The sequence below is a fragment of the Ranitomeya imitator genome, chromosome 6 (genome assembly GCF_032444005.1).
Source record: "Ranitomeya imitator isolate aRanImi1 chromosome 6, aRanImi1.pri, whole genome shotgun sequence".
NCBI lineage: Eukaryota > Metazoa > Chordata > Amphibia > Anura > Dendrobatidae > Ranitomeya > Ranitomeya imitator.
This window is the reverse complement of record NC_091287.1, coordinates 365,465,037-365,482,640: the sequence shown is the minus strand read 5'-3', so window position 1 is coordinate 365,482,640 and position 17,604 is coordinate 365,465,037. Positions and strand designations below refer to the sequence as shown.

Genomic DNA, 17,604 nt, shown 5'->3' with positions numbered 1-17,604 from the left:
TTCAGGTAGTTATTGGCTGCAAAGGATTTTCTATAAATTATTAAAAATGAACATTTTATTTATGGTGAAGTTACGGTAATTTGTTGAATTACTTTTGAGCCCCTGAAATGAGGAGGCTTTGTAGAAAATGGTTGCGGTTCCTTAACGTTTTACAGGATATTTTGGTTCAACCCCTTTTAATTAAACCTGAAAGAAGATATTTCTGGTCCTAACTGTATATACACTTTCTGTAATATATATTATATATGTTTGTATACGTCACCAACCTCTACTATTCTCCCTGAAAAAGTCAGTTTATTGCGTCTGTCAACATTTCTATGGGCTGTGTTGTAATCGTGAACAGCATTTGAACGTTTTAACAATCAGAAACGTTAGGCCTGCTTTAAATTCCTTTTCATTTCTGTTATGCCCTACTGAGTGCTGCCAAAAATAACGTTAGCAATATAATTAAGAATTAGAGAACACAAGTTCTGCTACTTTGCGTGGAGTACAAATGCAGACTAAGCGATCTCTACTGCAAGGAAATGTAAATCACGAAACAGAAAAGGCTGGAAGTTTGCATAGTTATTCAGAGAAATATCAACATAAGCAGTTTTTGAGCATGACTGCTAAAAGACAAACACTGAATCACTAAGATCTGTGTAATTGAAGCTTAAGAGAAAGACTTGTGTATGACAGAGGCGCTCCTTATTAACGGTGCTGGCTGTTTGGATGTGGACAGACAAACACTTAGGCTGCGGAATAATGCAATTCAATACAAAATAAATAAAAACAATGCACAGCATTGCAATAAAATAAAAGTTCAACATGCCCTCTGTATCATTTGAAAATGAGAGCAGAAGATTACTGACTATACTGTCATAGGGCAGAGCAAAGTACTGCAGTGCGCAGGCGCCGGGCCTCTCTGACCTTTCCTGGCGCCTGCGCACTACAGTACTTTGCTCTGCCCTCAACAGGGCAGACAAAGTACGCCTGCACGGGAGCCGCAGCGTGAAGACCAGAAGAGGACGTCATCGTAAGAAGATGGGAGGCCCTGGACCACGACGCCCATCGGACCAGAACCGGGACCGCCCCTGGGTGAGTATAATCTAACATCTTTCTCATCTTTCAGGATACATTGGGGGCCTATCTCCTGTACAGCATTCCAGAATGCTGTAGATAAGCCCCTGATGCTAGTGGGCTTAGTTCACCTTCGATTTTGGGGGTGACAGGTTCCCTTTAACCTCTTCCCGACCTCCACCGTACTATTACGGTGGAGGTCGGGTCCCCTGCTTTGATGTGGGCTCCGGCGCTGAGCCCACCTCAAAGCCGGGACATGTTAGCTGTTTTGAACAGCTGACATGTGCCCACAATAGCGGCGGGTGAAATCGCGATTCACCCGCCGCTATTAACCAGTTAAATGCCGCTGTCAAACTGACAGCGGCATTTAACCGGCGCTTCCGGCCGCGCGGCCAGAAATGATCGCATCGCCGACCCCCGTCACATGATCGGGGGTCAGCGATGTTTCAGGATAGTAACCATAGAGGTCCTTGAGAACTCTATGGTTACTAATGCCGGCCTGATGTGAGCGCCACCCTGTGGTCGGCGCTCATAGCAAGCCTGCAATTCAGCTACATAGCAGCGATCTAATGATCGCTGCTATGTTGCTGAGCCGATCCAGTTGTGCCAGCTTCTAGTCTCCCATGGAGGCTATTGCAGCATGGCAAAAGTGACAAATAAAAATGTTTTAAAAAATATGAAAAAAATAAAAAAAATATATAAAAGTTTAAATCACCCCTTTCGCCCCATTCAAAATAAAACAATAAAAAAAAAAAAATCAAACCTAGACATATTTGATATCGCCGCGTTCAGAATCGCCTGATCTATCAATAAAAAAAGATGGACCTGATCGCTAAAAGGCGTATCGAGAAAACAAATTCGAAACGCCAGAATTACTTTTTTTGGTCGCCGCGACATTGAATTAAAACGTATTAACAGGCGATCAAAAGAATATATCTGCACCAAAATGGTATCATTGAAAACGCCAGCTCGGAACGCAAAAAATAAGCCCTCACGCAACCCCAGATCATGAAAAATGGAGACGCTACGGGTATTGGAAAATTGCGCAATTTTGTTTTTATTTATTTTCGCAAAGTTTGGAATTTTTTTTTACCACTTAGATAAAAGAGAACCTAGACATGTTTGGTGTCTATGAACTCATAATGACCTGGAGAATCATAACGGCAGGTCAGTTTTAGCATTTAGTGAACCTAGCAAAAAAGTCAAACAAAAAACAAGTGTGGGATTGCACTTTTTTTTGCAATTTCACCGCACTTGGAATTTTTTTCCTGTTTTCTAGTACACGACATGCTAAAACCAATGATGTCGTTGAAAAGTGCAACTTGTCCTGCAAAAAACAAGCCCTCACATGGCCATATTGACGGAAAAATAAAAAAAGCGAAAAACGAGAACGCAAAAACGGAAAAGGGCAAGGTCGTAAATGGGTTAAGTGCAGCCACAGCAGCATCATCGCCAGGGACGCAGCTGTATGAGTGGCAGTAAGACCAGCCAGAAGAACAGAGGAGGTTGAGAGTCCACCACGCTCAACCTGAGAGATGAATGGGACTCTTCTTCTTCCTACTTCTCCTCCTCATTCTCCAAGTGATACAGGGGGTAAGCCTTGTTTTCCTGTTTAAGACAGACAAGTTGGCATATCACATACTAGAGCCTCCAGATGTTTGAAGGTTTCGAGCAAAAGAAAAAAAGACGCACATTTCTAGTTAATGAAAAAAATCTAAATGCTCAATATGGAATTGAAGAAACCAGAGAAGGGCCCGCTGCCCTCTATTTGTTGAGGAAGAAGTGGCCATGTTGGACAAAACCTCCAAAATAAATGTGGCGGTGGCTAATATTATCCAAGAGATCTACCTCTCCCTTTGAAGATCTGAGCACTCTAAGGCAGGGGTCCCCAACTCCAGTCCTCAAGGCCCACCAACAGGTCATGTTTTCAGGATTTCCTTTGCATTGCACAGGTGATGCAATTATTACCTGGGCAAGACTAAGGAAATCCTGAAAACATGACATGTTGGTGGGCCTTGAGGACTGGAGTTGGGGACCCCTGCTCTAAGGGATCCTCTTGATAAAAAAGCAAATGTATATCTGAAGCAGACATGGGGATCTTTGGTGGGGGCATTAAAACCGGAAGTTTTGGCAACCTGTATGACCAGATTGATGATGATTTAGTTGTAGCAGTTTGAGGATCAGATTAAGAACAATGTCCCTAGGGATAAGATCCTGTCCAATCACCCTTTAATGCGGGGAGCAGCTGCTTTTATCGCAGATGCCTCCGCACATTTGGTGACGTTAACAACCAGGTCAACAGGCCTATCAAACGCCACACGTAGGGCACCTATCAAACGCCACAGGTAGGGCATGAAGGCTCAAGAGCTGGCCAGGGGATGTTCAGTTCAAGGCCAAGCTATGCTCGATCCCACGTGAACGAGAGTTTCTCTCTGGACAAGTGCTGAACGATATACTGGACAATTCAGGAAACAAGAAGAATGGATATCCCAGTATATCTATGCCACAATATAGGAAGTGCTTTCGTAAAAGGATACAACCGTCGCAAACCCTTTAGAGATCAAGTGACATAGAAAAATAGGAAACCAAAAAATGGAGGTTTCAGGTTTGGGGGCCCTTCTTCAGAGCCAAGGAAGTCTTTCCAGTAACGGGCTTTCCCAATTAGGAGGAAGGCTGTCCCAATTCCTTCCTGCCCGATTTTGGCGGCAGAAGAGATCCTTCAAAGAACAACATTGTTTTATACTGACAGACTCCACATTAATGGAAAGAAAAACAAAAGAGCAGATTTCCTGACTCGGAATTGACTAAGGGTACCGTCACACTATACGATTTACCTACGATCACGACCAGCGATATGACCTGGCCGTGATCGTAGGTAAATCGTAGTGTGGTCGCTGGGGAGCTGTCACACAGACCGCTCTCCAGCGACCAAGATGCCGAGGTCCCTGGGTAACCAGGGTAAACATCGGGTAACTAAGCGCAGGACCGCGCTTAGTTACCCGATGTTTACCCTGGTTACAAGCGTTAAACTAAAAAAAAAAAAAACAGCACATACTTACATTCTGGTGTCCGTCAGGTCCCTTGCAGTCTCTGCTTCCCGCACTGTGACTGCCGGCCGTAAAGTGAAAGTGAAAGCACAGCCGCTGTGCTCTGCTTTCACTTTACGGCCGGCAGTCACAGTGCGGGAAGCAGACTGCAAGGGACCTGACGGACACCAGAATGTAAGTATGTGCTGTTTTTTTTTTTTTAGTTTAACGCTTGTAACCAGGGTAAACATCGGGTAACTAAGCGCGGTCCTGCGCTTAGTTACCCGATGTTTACCCTGGTTACAAGCGAACGCATCGCTGGATCGCATCGCTAGATCGCTAGATCGGTGTCACACACACCGATCTAGCGATGACAGCGGGAGATCCAGCGATGAAAGAAAGTTCTAAACGATCTGCTACGACGTACGATTCTCAGCAGGATCCCTGATCGCTGCTGCGTGTCAGACACAGCGATATCGAAACGATATCGCTGGAACGTCACGAATCGTACCGTCGTAGCGATCGAAATGTTATAGTGTGACGGTACCCTAAGACAAGGAGAATGGGAACTAAATCAGACAATATTCCAACAGATAGTGGATCGTTGGGGCCAGCCAAATATAGACCTGTTTGCAAACAATGCAGGAAAGTAAAAAAAAAAAAACCTGCTCTCTGGATCCAAGAGAAAAACCCTATGCGGTGGATGCTCTGCAGATTCCTTGGGACTTCGATCTGACCTATGCCTTTAATAATAATAATAATAATTTTTATTTATATAGCGCCAACAAATTCCACAGCACTTTACAATTAAGCGGGGACATGTACAGACAATAAATTCAGTGGAAGTTAAGACAATTTAAACAGTGACATTAGGAGTGAGGTCCCTGCTCGCAAGCTTACAATCTACAAGGAAATGGGGGGACACAATAGGTGAAAAGTGCTTGTTATTTCAGGTCTGACAATTATAATAAATAGGGATTTTCATATGAAGCTGCATGATCCGGTCATCAGCCCGTGTGTTTAAGTGCAATAGTCAGATATCAAGTGCAGTTATCATGTGCATGGAGGGTGTGGAGACAGATGAATAGTAGGGTGCAGATTCACATGCAGATAATATTTGGAAGGAGGGAACAGGACAAAGTTAGTTTACTGAGTAGTTGATTTGGTACGCTTGTTTGAAGAGATGGGTTTTTAAAGCGCGCTTGAATAGGTCGGGGCTAGGTATCAGTCTGATCGTCTGGGGAAGTGCATTCCAGAGAGCTGGCGCAGCACGAGAGAAATCTTGGAGACGGAGGTGCGAGGTTTGGATTACGGGGGATGTTAGTCTTAGGTCATTTGTAGAACGGAGGGCACGTGTAGGGCGATAAACGGAGATGAGAGAGGAGATATAAGGCGGTGCAGAACTGCGGAGAGCTTTGTGGGTGAGAGAGATGAGTTTATACTGGACCCTGTAGCGAATGGGTAGCCAGTGTAATGACTGGCACAAGATGGAGGCATCGGTGAAGCGGCTGGACAGAAATATGACCCTGGCTGCCGCATTCAAGATGGATTGGAGAGGAGAAAGCCCTCCCAGATGTTCCGGATCTCCACAGTCAGCGCCCAGTTTTCCATCTGCAGAGGTCGGGCCTCCATTTAACGGCCTGGAGTTTAAGAGTCCATTATTGATTCGGAAAGAGACCCCGAACTTAGCTTCTACTCTGCTTAAAAGCAGAAAACCTGTAACAACTAAGATATATGGTAAGACCTCTACAAATTTCCTGGTTAGTTCGGGGCAGACCTTGGAAGGTAAAATACTAATAAATACCATATTAGAATTTATCCAGAAATATATGGAAATTAGCTTATCTATTAACAATCTTTAAGGTGCAGGTGTCAACCCTAGGGGCCTTCTATAACTATAATTTGGCAGCCAATAGGTGGGTTGTTAGGTTCAAGGCATGCAATAGATCCAGGCCAATACCTGGCCCAAGAACACCCTCTCTGGGATTTAAAAAACTGTCCCTGGAGGCATTAACTAAGCCCTCCTTTGAATCACTACAAGGGTTGCCGGTCAAGACTCTCACCCTAAAAACGGTGATATTGGTGGCTCTAACTTCGGCGAGTATAGTCAGTGACATACAGGTGTTATCAATTAACCATAATTTTACGCCAAATACTGAGAATAGGACTGTCTTAAGACCAGAACCAGCCTATCTCCTGAAAGTGGCCACCAAATTCCATAGAAGCCAGGAAATTATTCCAGGCTGAAAAGTCCTAAAAATACAGAAGAGCAGAAGCTTCACACCCTAGACATTAGATGGGTCCTGGTAGAGTGCTTGGTGTTGACAAAACAGTGGAGAAAGACTCAAGCCTTGTTTGTTTCCTTCTAGATGGTTACAAAAGGCCTAAGGTAACAAGGGGTACCCTAGCTAGAAGGATCAAAGAGACCATTAGGTTAGTCTACACCTCCAGTAATGTGTCAGCGCCAAGGAACTTGAAGGCTCATTCTACCAGAGTCATGGTGACCACCTGGGCTGAGAAGGCGGAAGGGTTTATCAACTCGATATGTAAGGTGGCAACATGGTCCTCTCCTTGCACCTTCTATAAGCATTACAGGTTTGATCCGTCCTCCTTTGACGATCTACCCTTTGGGAGAAAGTTGTTACAAGAAGTGATCCATTCCTAAGGTGTTTTGTTCTATATAAATCGCTCAGGTGGTGCGGTCATGGGAGAAGGGGAAAAATCTTAGTTACTGATAACAGGATTTTACAGAGCCCATGACAGGACCCTTATGTTCCTTCCCTTTTATCACTGGTTGGTGTGCACTACTTTAGTTGGGTGTATAGTTACAAAATAATGTTTGATTGGTGATGATTGTCCAAATAACTGACTGGAGATCATCTCATGCATGGGCTCTGTAAAATCCCATTACCAATAAGTAAATAAGATTTTCATTTTAAAAATTTTCATTTTCCAAGTAAAATCTGTGTTCAGTGAAGACAGACTTTCCTATTACAGAGATAGGAGATGGTACTGATAAGATTCTATGTAGATTGGAGAGGGAGGAAGGAGGTGGTCGCGCTTTAGCGCCTCCCTTCCACATAGAATCCTATCAGTACCAACTGCCATCTCCTATCGCAGTAATGGGAAGGTCCGACTTCACGGAATACAGATTTTAACCGTGATATGAGAAGTTTGAAAATGGAAGATCTGCCAAGGAGGAGAAAGAAGCAGATCTCTCTAATAAGAAATATTACAAAGTTTCTTATTTTCAACTATTTCGCATATTTTGATTTAGAGAATAAAAATTTAAATGATGGTCACACTTTAAAGGGGTTGCCCAGTACTTTTATATTGATGGCATTTCTTTAGGATACTAAGCAATAGTATATCGGTGGTGGTTCAAAACCCAGCAAACCCACTGATAAGCTATTCCTGGCTGTATTCTATGACCAGAGCATAACAGCACAGCTCAGAAAAAAGCGGGCTACTGAAGAAGAGGGCTACTGCAGATCCCCTCCCTATTTATTCAAATAAGGGCAGATGTGCAGCCGAGGCACTATATAGATGACAGAGCTATGCTGTGAAAACCCACAACATCTGGCCACTACCAGGAATAGCTTATCGGTGGGTTTACCAGGTGTTGTACCCACACTGATCTGATATTGATGTGCTATCTTAAGGATAGGCCATCAATGTAAAAGTCTAGGACATTCCCTTTAACTCTCTCTATATGGTTTTTTTTAAATTGCTTTACGAAATGGGTTTATAAAGATGATTTTACTATCTGCTCCATCGTTTTTTTTTTGGGTAATTTATGCATTAATTTTTATTTTGGACGTACACTGATGGGCTTAAACATTGGCATTTATTATAGAAGTTAACGGAACGGCAAATAACAGACACAAAACAGAGATAAAAGGTGGGCAATGTGCCTGCTAACTGAATACTAGAGTGCTAGTAATTAATGGGGGTATCAGTGACCAAAAAGGGACTTCAAACATGTGGATATTTGGATCCATAAGATGATTATTCAATCATTGCAATTAAAGAACCTCTTTAGAAGGAGGGATCATTGTAATGAACAGGTTAATCTTTTTATAACCCTTTAAGGGGGGGGGGGGGGAGAAAAGAAAAACACAATCCTTTCTTCCGATTTTCTCTTTACTCTCGGTGCGTCATTCTTCTCAGAATTCGTCTAAAATTGCAGGATGCTGGCTGCCTGCAGGAGGTGATGGCTTTTCTCTAGGTACACTGTTTTAACACCGCTGAGTTATTGAATTTTTTTTTTTTTTTGCTCTTGAAACTGTCGAGTTAGAATGCAAGTTACTAAGGGGCGATGAGAAACGTGTCTCCGTGTAATTATATAGATCGCTGCATTGCAAATTCTTATTGCGCCTATTACTCAGGCAGTGAAGAGGACAATAATTACATTTGTTTTTTTTCTACAAAATAGTTGCAAAAAAAAAAACCCAAAACACCACAACAGTCACTGGCATTCTGGACATCAAGTGCTACTAACCTGAAAAGTTGAGTCGGTGGAATCTTCTGCATTTTCTGACATTTGGATGGCGAGCATGTTCTGCAGAATGAATGCTGCCTGAAAACAAAAACACAAGACCTCAATGCTGCCATCTAGCAGTCATTCATGGCAGGTGCAGGTAGAAAAGGGAAGCTGAGTTATCGTTCCAATCATTTCAGTGCTCCTCATGTAGCGCTAATCATGTGTACATATAAAACAAGTAACATGGCAGGGCTTTTATCTGGCACAATGTACTTTTAGGGAACATTGTAGTGTGGCAGAGAACACAGCTAAGATTCACAAGGGGATCTCCAGGTAATAAAGAAAACTAATAAATGAAAAAAGTACATTATTGTTATAGACAAACTGAAAACTACCTTTAATTATTTATTGATGCTAAATAGTGATGAGCGAGCATGCTGGGATAAGGTGTTATCTAAGCATGCTCGTGCCCGAATTCTACGTTTGAGTCGCCACGGCTGTTCAGTACATGCAAGGATTGCCCAAACAGGCTATCCTTGCATGTACTGTGGCTTTCGAACAGCCGCGGCGACTCAAACATATTATTCGAGCACGCCAAAGACACTATTAGCAAAAGAGCATGATCAGATAACACCTTATCCCAGCACGCTCGCTCATCACTAATGCCAATCTTTCCTAGGGACAAGAATTAGGATTTTTAAAGTGACCGAAGCAGAAAACCCATCCAGATCACGGTAGAAAGGATTGTGCCTCCTGGAAACACAGAAGCCTGAACAGAAGGAATGGCCGTCATATCAGAGGTCAGAAATTGGTAAAATCCCATGGATTATTTCCTAGTCCGTGCTGGCTCAGTGCAAATCTCCACTGTATTGCCAATAATGTAAGATAATTAGTGATGAGCGAATATACTCGTTACTCGAGAATTCCCGAGCACACTCTGGTGGTCTCCGAGTATTTTTAGTGGTTGGAGATTTAGTTTTCTTCGCCGCAGCTGAATGATTTACAGCTATTAGCCTGCTTGATTACATGTGGGGATTCCCTAGCAACCAGGCAACCCCCACATGTACTTAGCCTGGCTAATAGCTGTAAATCATTCAGCTGAGGCGATGAAAACTAAATCTCCGAGCACTAAAAAATACTCGGAGGACACCCGAATGTGCTCGGGAAATCGAGTAATGAGTATATCCGCTCATCACTAAAGATAATGCATGCCCAAGGCACCAGACGTTCTTTTCCAATGCCTATATTGGTTATAACATGACAAAAAAAATTAAAAAAAAGTGAATTTTCGGCCACATACGGCCATTCTCAAGTCATATACACTGAAAAAAACAGATTATTTTTCGTGATGAACGAATGTGCTCAGATTAGGTGTTATCTGGGCATGCTCAGATGCTTAGGCTAGGTTCAGATTGCGTTAGTGCAATCCGTTTAGCGCCTAGCGCTAACACAATGTGATATAAAGGGGTCGCGTTAAACGTCCCCGCTCTCGCAGATCTCCGATCTGCGAGAGCGGGGAACGGACCGCGGGCGCGCCTCAGCGTCCGCGGCGCGCCACAAAACACCGGCACATCGCTAGCGCGTGCCGAAGATCGCATGCGCTAGTGATGCGCGTCCCCATTGCTGTTAACCCCTTCAAGACCCAGCCTATTTTGACCTTAAAGACCTTGCCGTTTTTTGCAATTCTGACCAGTGTCCCTTTATGAGGTAATAACTCAGGAACGCTTCAACGGATCCTAGCGGTTCTGAGATTGTTTTTTCGTGACATATTGGGCTTCATGTTAGTGGTAAATTTAGGTCAATAAATTCTGCATTTATTTGTGATAAACACGGAAATTTGGCGAAAATTTTGAAAATTTTGCAATTTTCACATTTTGAATTTTTATTCTGTTAAACCAGAGAGATATGTGACACAAAATAGTTAATAAATAACATTTCCCACATGTTTACTTTACATCAGCACAATTTTGGAAACAAAATTTTTTTTTGTTAGGAAGTTATAAGGGTTAAAATTTGACCAGCGATTTGTCATTTTTACAACGAAATTTACAAAACCATTTTTTTTAGGGACCACCTCACATTTGAAGTCAGTTTGAGGGGTCTATATGGCTGAAAATACCCAAAAGTGACACCATTCTAAAAACTGCACCCCTCAAGGTACTCAAAACCACATTCAAGAAGTTTATTAACCCTTCAGGTGCTTCACAGCAGCAGAAGCAACATGGAAGGAAAAAATGAACATTTAACTTTTTAGTCACAAAAATTATCTTTTAGCAACAATTTTTTTATTTTCCCAATGGTAAAAGGAGAAACTGAACCACGAAAGTTGTTGTCCAATTTGTCCTGAGTACGCTGATACCTCATATGTGGGGGTAAACCACTGTTTGGGCGCACGGCAGGGCTTGGAAGGGAAGGAGCGCCATTTGACTTTTTGAATCAAAAATTGGCTCCACTCTTTAGCGGACACCATGTCACGTTTGGAGAGCCCCCGTGTGCCTAAAAATTGGAGCTCCCCCACAAATGACCCCATTTTGGAAACTAGACGCCCCAAGGAACTTATCTAGATGCATAGTGAGCACTTTGAACCCCCAGGTGCTTCACAAATTGATCCGTAAAAATGAAAAAGTACTTTTTTTTCACAAAAAAATTCTTTTAGCCTCAATTTTTTCATTTTCACATGGGCAACAGGATAAAATGGATCCTAAAATGTGTTGGGCAATTTCTCCTGAGTACACCAATACCTCACATGTGGGGGTAAACCACTGTTTGGGCACATGGTAAGGCTCGGAAGGGAAGGAGCGCCATTTGACTTTTTGAATGAAAAATTATTTCCATCGTTAGCGGACACCATGTCGCGTTTGGATAGCTCCTGTGTGCCTAAACATTGGCGCTCCCCCACAAGTGACCCCATTTTGAAACTAGACCCCCAAAGGAACATATTTAGATGGCTAGTGAGCACTTTAAACCCTCAGGTGCTTCACAAATTGATCTGTAAAAATGAAAAAGTACTTTTTTTTCACAAAAAAATTATTTTCGCCTCAATTTTTTCATTTTCACATGGGCAGTAGGATAAAATGGATCATAAAATTTGTTGGGCAATTTCTCCCGAGTACGCCGATACCTCATATGTGGGGGTAAACCACTGTTTGGGCACACGGCAGGGCTCGGAAGGGAAGGCGCGCCATTTGACTTTTTGAATGGAAAATTAGCTCCAATTGTTAGCGGACACCATGTCGCGTTTGGAGAGCCCCCTGTGTGCCTAAACATTGGAGCTCCCCCACAAGTGACCCCATTTTGGAAACTAGACCCCCCAAGGAACTTATCTAGATGCATATTGAGCACTTTAAACCCCCAGGTGCTTCACAGAAGTTTATAACGCAGAGCCATGAAAATAAAAAATAATTTTTCTTTCCTCAAAAATGATTTTTTAGCCTGGAATTTCCTATTTTGCCAAGGATAATGGGAGAAATTGGACCCCAAATATTGTTGTCCAGTTTGTCCTGAGTACGCTGATACCCCATATGTGGGGGTAAACCACTGTTTGGGCGCACGGCAGGGCTCGGAAGGGATGGCACGCCATTTGGCTTTTTAAATGGAAAATTAGCTCCAATCATTAGCGGACACCATGTCACGTTTGGAGAGCCCCTGTGTGCTTAAACATTGGAGATCCCCCAGAAATGACACCATTTTGGAAACTAGACCCCCAAAGGAACTAATCTAGATGTGTGGTGAGGACTTTGAACCCCCAAGTGCTTCACAGAAGTTTATAACGCAGAGCCATGAAAATAAAAAAAAAAATTATTTTCTCAAAAATGATCTTTTAGCCTGCAATTTTTTATTTTCCCAAGGGTAACAGGAGAAATTTGACCCCAAAAGTTGTTGTCCAGTTTCTCCTGAGTACGCTGATACCCCATATGTGGGGGTAAATCACTGTTTGGGCACATGCCGGGGCTCGGAAGTGAAGTAGTGACGTTTTGAAATGCAGACTTTGATGGAATGCTCTGTGGGCGTCACGTTGCGTTTGCAGAGCCCCTGATGTGGCTTAACAGTAGAAACCCCCCACAAGTGACCCCATTTTGGAAACTAGACCCCAAAAGGAACTTATCTAGATGTGTGGTGAGCACTTTGAACCCCCAAGTGCTTCATAGAAGTTTATAATGCAGAGCCGTGAAAATAATAAATACGTTTTCTTTCCTCAAAAATAATTATTTAGCCCAGAATTTTTTAATTTTCCCAAGGGTAACAGGAGAAATTTGACCCCAAAAGTTGTTGTCCAGTTTCTCCTGAGTACGGTGATACCCCATATGTGGGGGTAAACTACTGTTTGGGCACATGCCGGGGCTTGGAATTGAAGTAGTGACGTTTTGAAATGCAGACTTTGATGGAATGCTCTGCGGGCGTCACGTTGCGTTTGCAGAGCCCCTGATGTGCCTAAACAGTAGAAACCCCCCACAAGTGACCCCATTTTGGAAACTAGACCCTGAAAGGAACTTATCTAGATGTGTGGTGAGCACTTTGAACCCCCAAGTGCTTCATAGAAGTTTATAATGCAGAGCCGTGAAAATAATAAATACGTTTTCTTTCCTCAAAAATAATTATTTAGCCCAGAATTTTTTATTTTCCCAAGGGTTACAGGAGAAATTGGACCCCAAAAGTTGTTGTCCAGTTTCTCCTGAGTACGCCGATACCCCATATGTGGGGGTAAACCACTGTTTGGGCACACGTCGGGGCTCAGAAGGGAAGTAGTGACTTTTGAAATGCAGACTTTGATGGAATGGTCTGCGGGTGTCACGTTGCGTTTGCAGAGCCCCTGGTGTGCCTAAACAGTAGAGACCCCCCACAAGTGACCCCATTTTAGAAACTAGACCCCCCAAGGAACTTATCTAGATATGTGGTGAGCACTTTGAACCCCCAAGTGCTTCACAGACGTTTACAACGCAGAGCCGTGAAAATAAAAAATCATTTTTCTTTCCTCAAAAATTATGTTTTAGCAAGCATTTTTTTAGATTCACAAGGGTAACAGGAGAAATTGGACCCCAGTAATTGTTGCGCAGTTTGTCCTGAGTATGCTGGTACCCCATATGTGGGGGTAAACCACTGTTTGGGCACACGTCAGGGCTCGGAAGTGAGGGAGCACCATTTGACTTTTTGAATACGAGATTGGCTGGAATCAATGGTGGCGCCGTGTTGCGTTTGGAGACCCCTGATGTGCCTAAACAGTGGTAACCCCTCAATTCTAACTCCAACACTAACCCCAACACACCCCTAACCCTAATCCCAACTGTAGCCATAATCCTAATCACAACCCTAACCCCAACACACCCCTAACCACAACACTAACCCCAACACACCCCTAACCCTAACCACAACCCTAATTCCAACCCTAACCCTAAGGCTATGTGCCCACGTTGCGGATTCGTGTGAGATATTTCCGCACCATTTTTGAAAAATCTGCGGGTAAAAGGCACTGTGTTTTACCTGCGGATTTTCCGCGGATTTCCAGTGTTTTTTGTGCGGATTTCACCTGCGGATTCCTATTGAGGAACAGGTGTAAAACGCTGCGGAATCCGCACAAAGAATTGACATGCTGCGGAAAATACAACGCAGCGTTCCCGCGCGGTATTTTTCGCACCATGGGCACAGCGGATTTGGTTTTTCATATGTTTACATGGTACTGTAAACCTGATGGAACACTGCTGCGGATCCGCAGCCAAATCCGCACCGTGTGCACATAGCCTAATTCTAAAGGTATGTGCACACGCTGCGGATCCGCAGCAGTTTCCCATGAGTGTACAGTTCAATGTAAACCTATGGGAAACAAAAATCGCTGTACACATGCTGCGGAAAAACTGCACGGAAACGCAGCGGTTTACATTCCGCAGCATGTCACTTCTTTGTGCGGATTCCGCAGCGGTTTTACAACTGCTCCAATAGAAAATCGCAATTGTAAAACCGCAGTGAAATGCGCAGAAAAAAACGCGGTAAATCCGCCATAAATCCGCAGCGGTTTAGCACTGCGGATTTATCAAATCCGCAGCGGAAAAATCCGCAGAGGACCAGAATACGTGTGCACATTCCTAACCCTAACCCTAGCCCTAACCCTACCCCTAACCCTAACCCTACCCCTAACCCTAACCCTACCCCTAACCCTACCCCTAACCCTACCCCTACCCCTAGCCCTAGCCCTAACCCTAACCCTAACCCTAACCCTATTCTAACATTAGTGGAAAAAAAAAATTTCTTTATTTTTTTATTGTCCCTACCTATGGGGGTGACAAAGGGGGGGGGTCATTTATTATTTTTTTTATTTTGATCACTGAGATATAATCTATCTCAGTGATCAAAATGCACTTTGGAACGAATCTGCCGGCCGGCAGATTCGGCGGGCGCACTGCGCATGCGCCCGCCATTTTGGAAGATGGCGGCGCCCGGGAGAAGACGGACGGGACCACGGCTGGATCGGTAAGTATGATAGGGTGGGGGGGACCACGGGGGGGGGGGGGATCGGAGCACGGGGGGGGGAATCGGAGCGCGGGAGGGGTGGAACGGAGCGCGGGGGGCGTGGAACGGAGCACGGGGGGGCTGGAATGGAGCACGGGGGGGTGGAACGGAGCACGGGGGGGGGTGGATCGGAGTGCAGGGGGGGTGATTGGAGCACGGGGGGGTGATTGGAGCACGGGGGGAGCGGACACGAGCACGGGGGGGAGCGGAGCACTGGACGGAGGGGAGCCGGAGCAGTGTACCGGCCAGATCGGGGGGGTGGGGGGGCGATCGGAGGGGTGGGGTGGGGGCACACTAGTATTTCCAGCCATGGCCGATGATATTTCAGCATCGGCCATGGCTGGATTGTAATATTTCACCCGTTATAATGGGTGAAATATTACAAATCGCTCTGATTGGCAGTTTCACTTTCAACAGCCAATCAGAGCGATCGTAGCCACGAGGGGGTGAAGCCACCCCCCCTGGGCTAAACTACCACTCCCCCTGTCCCTGCAGATCGGGTGAAATGGGAGTTAACCCTTTCACCCGATCTGCAGGGACGCGATCTTTCCATGACGCCGCATAGGCGTCATGGGTCGGAATGGCACCGACTTTCATGACGCCTACGTGGCGTCAAAGGTCGGGAAGGGGTTAATGAGCGCGCTAACGGACGCGTTGCACGGCGTTAATTTCGCCGTGCAACGCTGTCCGTTAGCGTGGTCCTATTAACGCAATGGGAACCTAGCCTTACCGAGTGAATATGTTCGAGACCCCACGGGCTGAATGTCTAGTGGCTGTTAGACAGCATGCATGGATAGCCTGTTTGTTAGACAATCCCTGCATGTGTCCTGGCTGGCTAAGAGCCATGAGACATGCAGCCGCAGGGAGAAACATTTTTCATTGTATATGACTTGAGAAGGGCCGTATGTGGCCGAAGTCCCTTTTTTTCATGCTGTAACCAATATAGGCATTTGAGAACATCTGGTGCCTCTGTCAGCCATCATATCACAGCTGAGAACCTCCATATCCATAGACCGAGCACAGGCGCACACACCACGGGCAGTAAAGACTGACAGGATGCAGACTGCTGTTGGAGAGGACATTTTCCCCTCCTCTCTTCTCTCTATGTGTGCGCCTGTTCTCGGCCTACGAGGCTATCGTGTGGTGGCAGTCCTTCCTGTTCGGTTTCTCCTCATGGATAGTGGGCAGGGGACTCAAGCTGTCCCGTTATGCTACAGACGGGTTCAGTGCTCAGAAATGTGACAGAAACCAGTCTAAAAATCGCAGTAATTGCCTCCCAGGCAAGATGGGCAGAAATAAGAAAAAGACAAGTTCGACATCTTGCAATTTTCACATTGACTACTGGAGCTACTGTATTTTAGAATGGAACTTGCTGTTCTCACAGACAATCCACAAGTGGTGTGCACAATTATTAGGCACTTTGTAGCCTTGATGATTCATTTTATTATTGAACATTTACAGTGCTGTCTGTCGGTCTGAAAAGTTACTAAACCTGAAAACTAAAAAATGGAAACGTGAGGTTTCGTCTTAAAGGGAAGGTGCCACCAGTTTTCTTGTATTTTGTTTTTTTGTGAAATTAAGCTTAAAATAGTAATTAAAATGTATTAATGCAATGTTTGCACTGTTTGCAAACATTTCTATATGAAAAATATTATATATTTTTCTACAAATATACATATTTACCACTAGGGGGAGCATTTTCCGTTTTAGACCTCAAGCAGCTATAGTAAGATTTAGCAGCTCTGCCCCAGGGATATTAGACCACCCAAAAGGGGAGGGAAATGGTGATGTCAGCACTTACTGCCCCAACAGTAAGAATGAAGAGCAGAATCACAGGGCAGCACCATTTTGTGTGTGACTGCCCTGTGACCTGCTATCACCAGCAGTTACTGCATCAGAGGCACAGCTTGTTTACAGAGGAGCAGAACACAGTGGGCTCAGCAGCATTTTTTGTGAATAACATTCTTGTCATCCCCCTTCCCCCACCTTAATCCCTGTCCTGTCAGCTGCCGTGCTCTCTCTCTCCAGGTGTCACCTCCCTCTCTGCAGGCTGTGAGTGCAGCTTACCAGAGATCACAGGGACTGTGTGTGAGGGGGAGGCGGAGAAACAGTAGGAGAAGCACACAGGGCAGCATGTGAGGAGCAGAGGATGTGTGCCTGTCTGGAGTACAGAGGAGCAGTGAGGGCTTCTTCTGTCCTGTAATAGAGAGCACAGGGCTATAATAAAATGGCAGCTAATCACACCTACAGCAGTGAGTTGTGCAGCCCACAGAGGCGTGCCCAGCTCACTGCTAATGCTGCTGCAATGTTACAGATAGGAGATAATAGACCGGCGCGGACCCTATGTCCATGGGGTGCCGTAATCTGACACTGATAGTGCCCTGCTACTGCTGCAAAACAAAGATGTTAGCCCCCAGTGCATTCTTTAAACTCATATAACACATGAAATCTGTTTCACATGCATTTCAAACTTGCTTATAGCAGCATGTTATGCTACATTACAGTGATTTATTAATGACCTACAAACGCGGTACC

At 44.6% G+C, this 17,604-nt stretch overlaps 1 protein-coding gene across 1 annotated transcript in view; it reads right to left on the bottom strand.

Moving 5' to 3' along the window:
* Positions 1-17,604, bottom strand: part of RTTN (rotatin) — a 327,600-nt gene that overhangs the window by 110,956 nt on the left and 199,040 nt on the right. Inside the window, exon 33 of the mRNA XM_069730984.1 lies at positions 8,587-8,664. Within this exon, the coding sequence (XP_069587085.1) occupies positions 8,587-8,664 (78 nt within the window). The remainder of the gene's footprint in view (positions 1-8,586; positions 8,665-17,604) is intronic.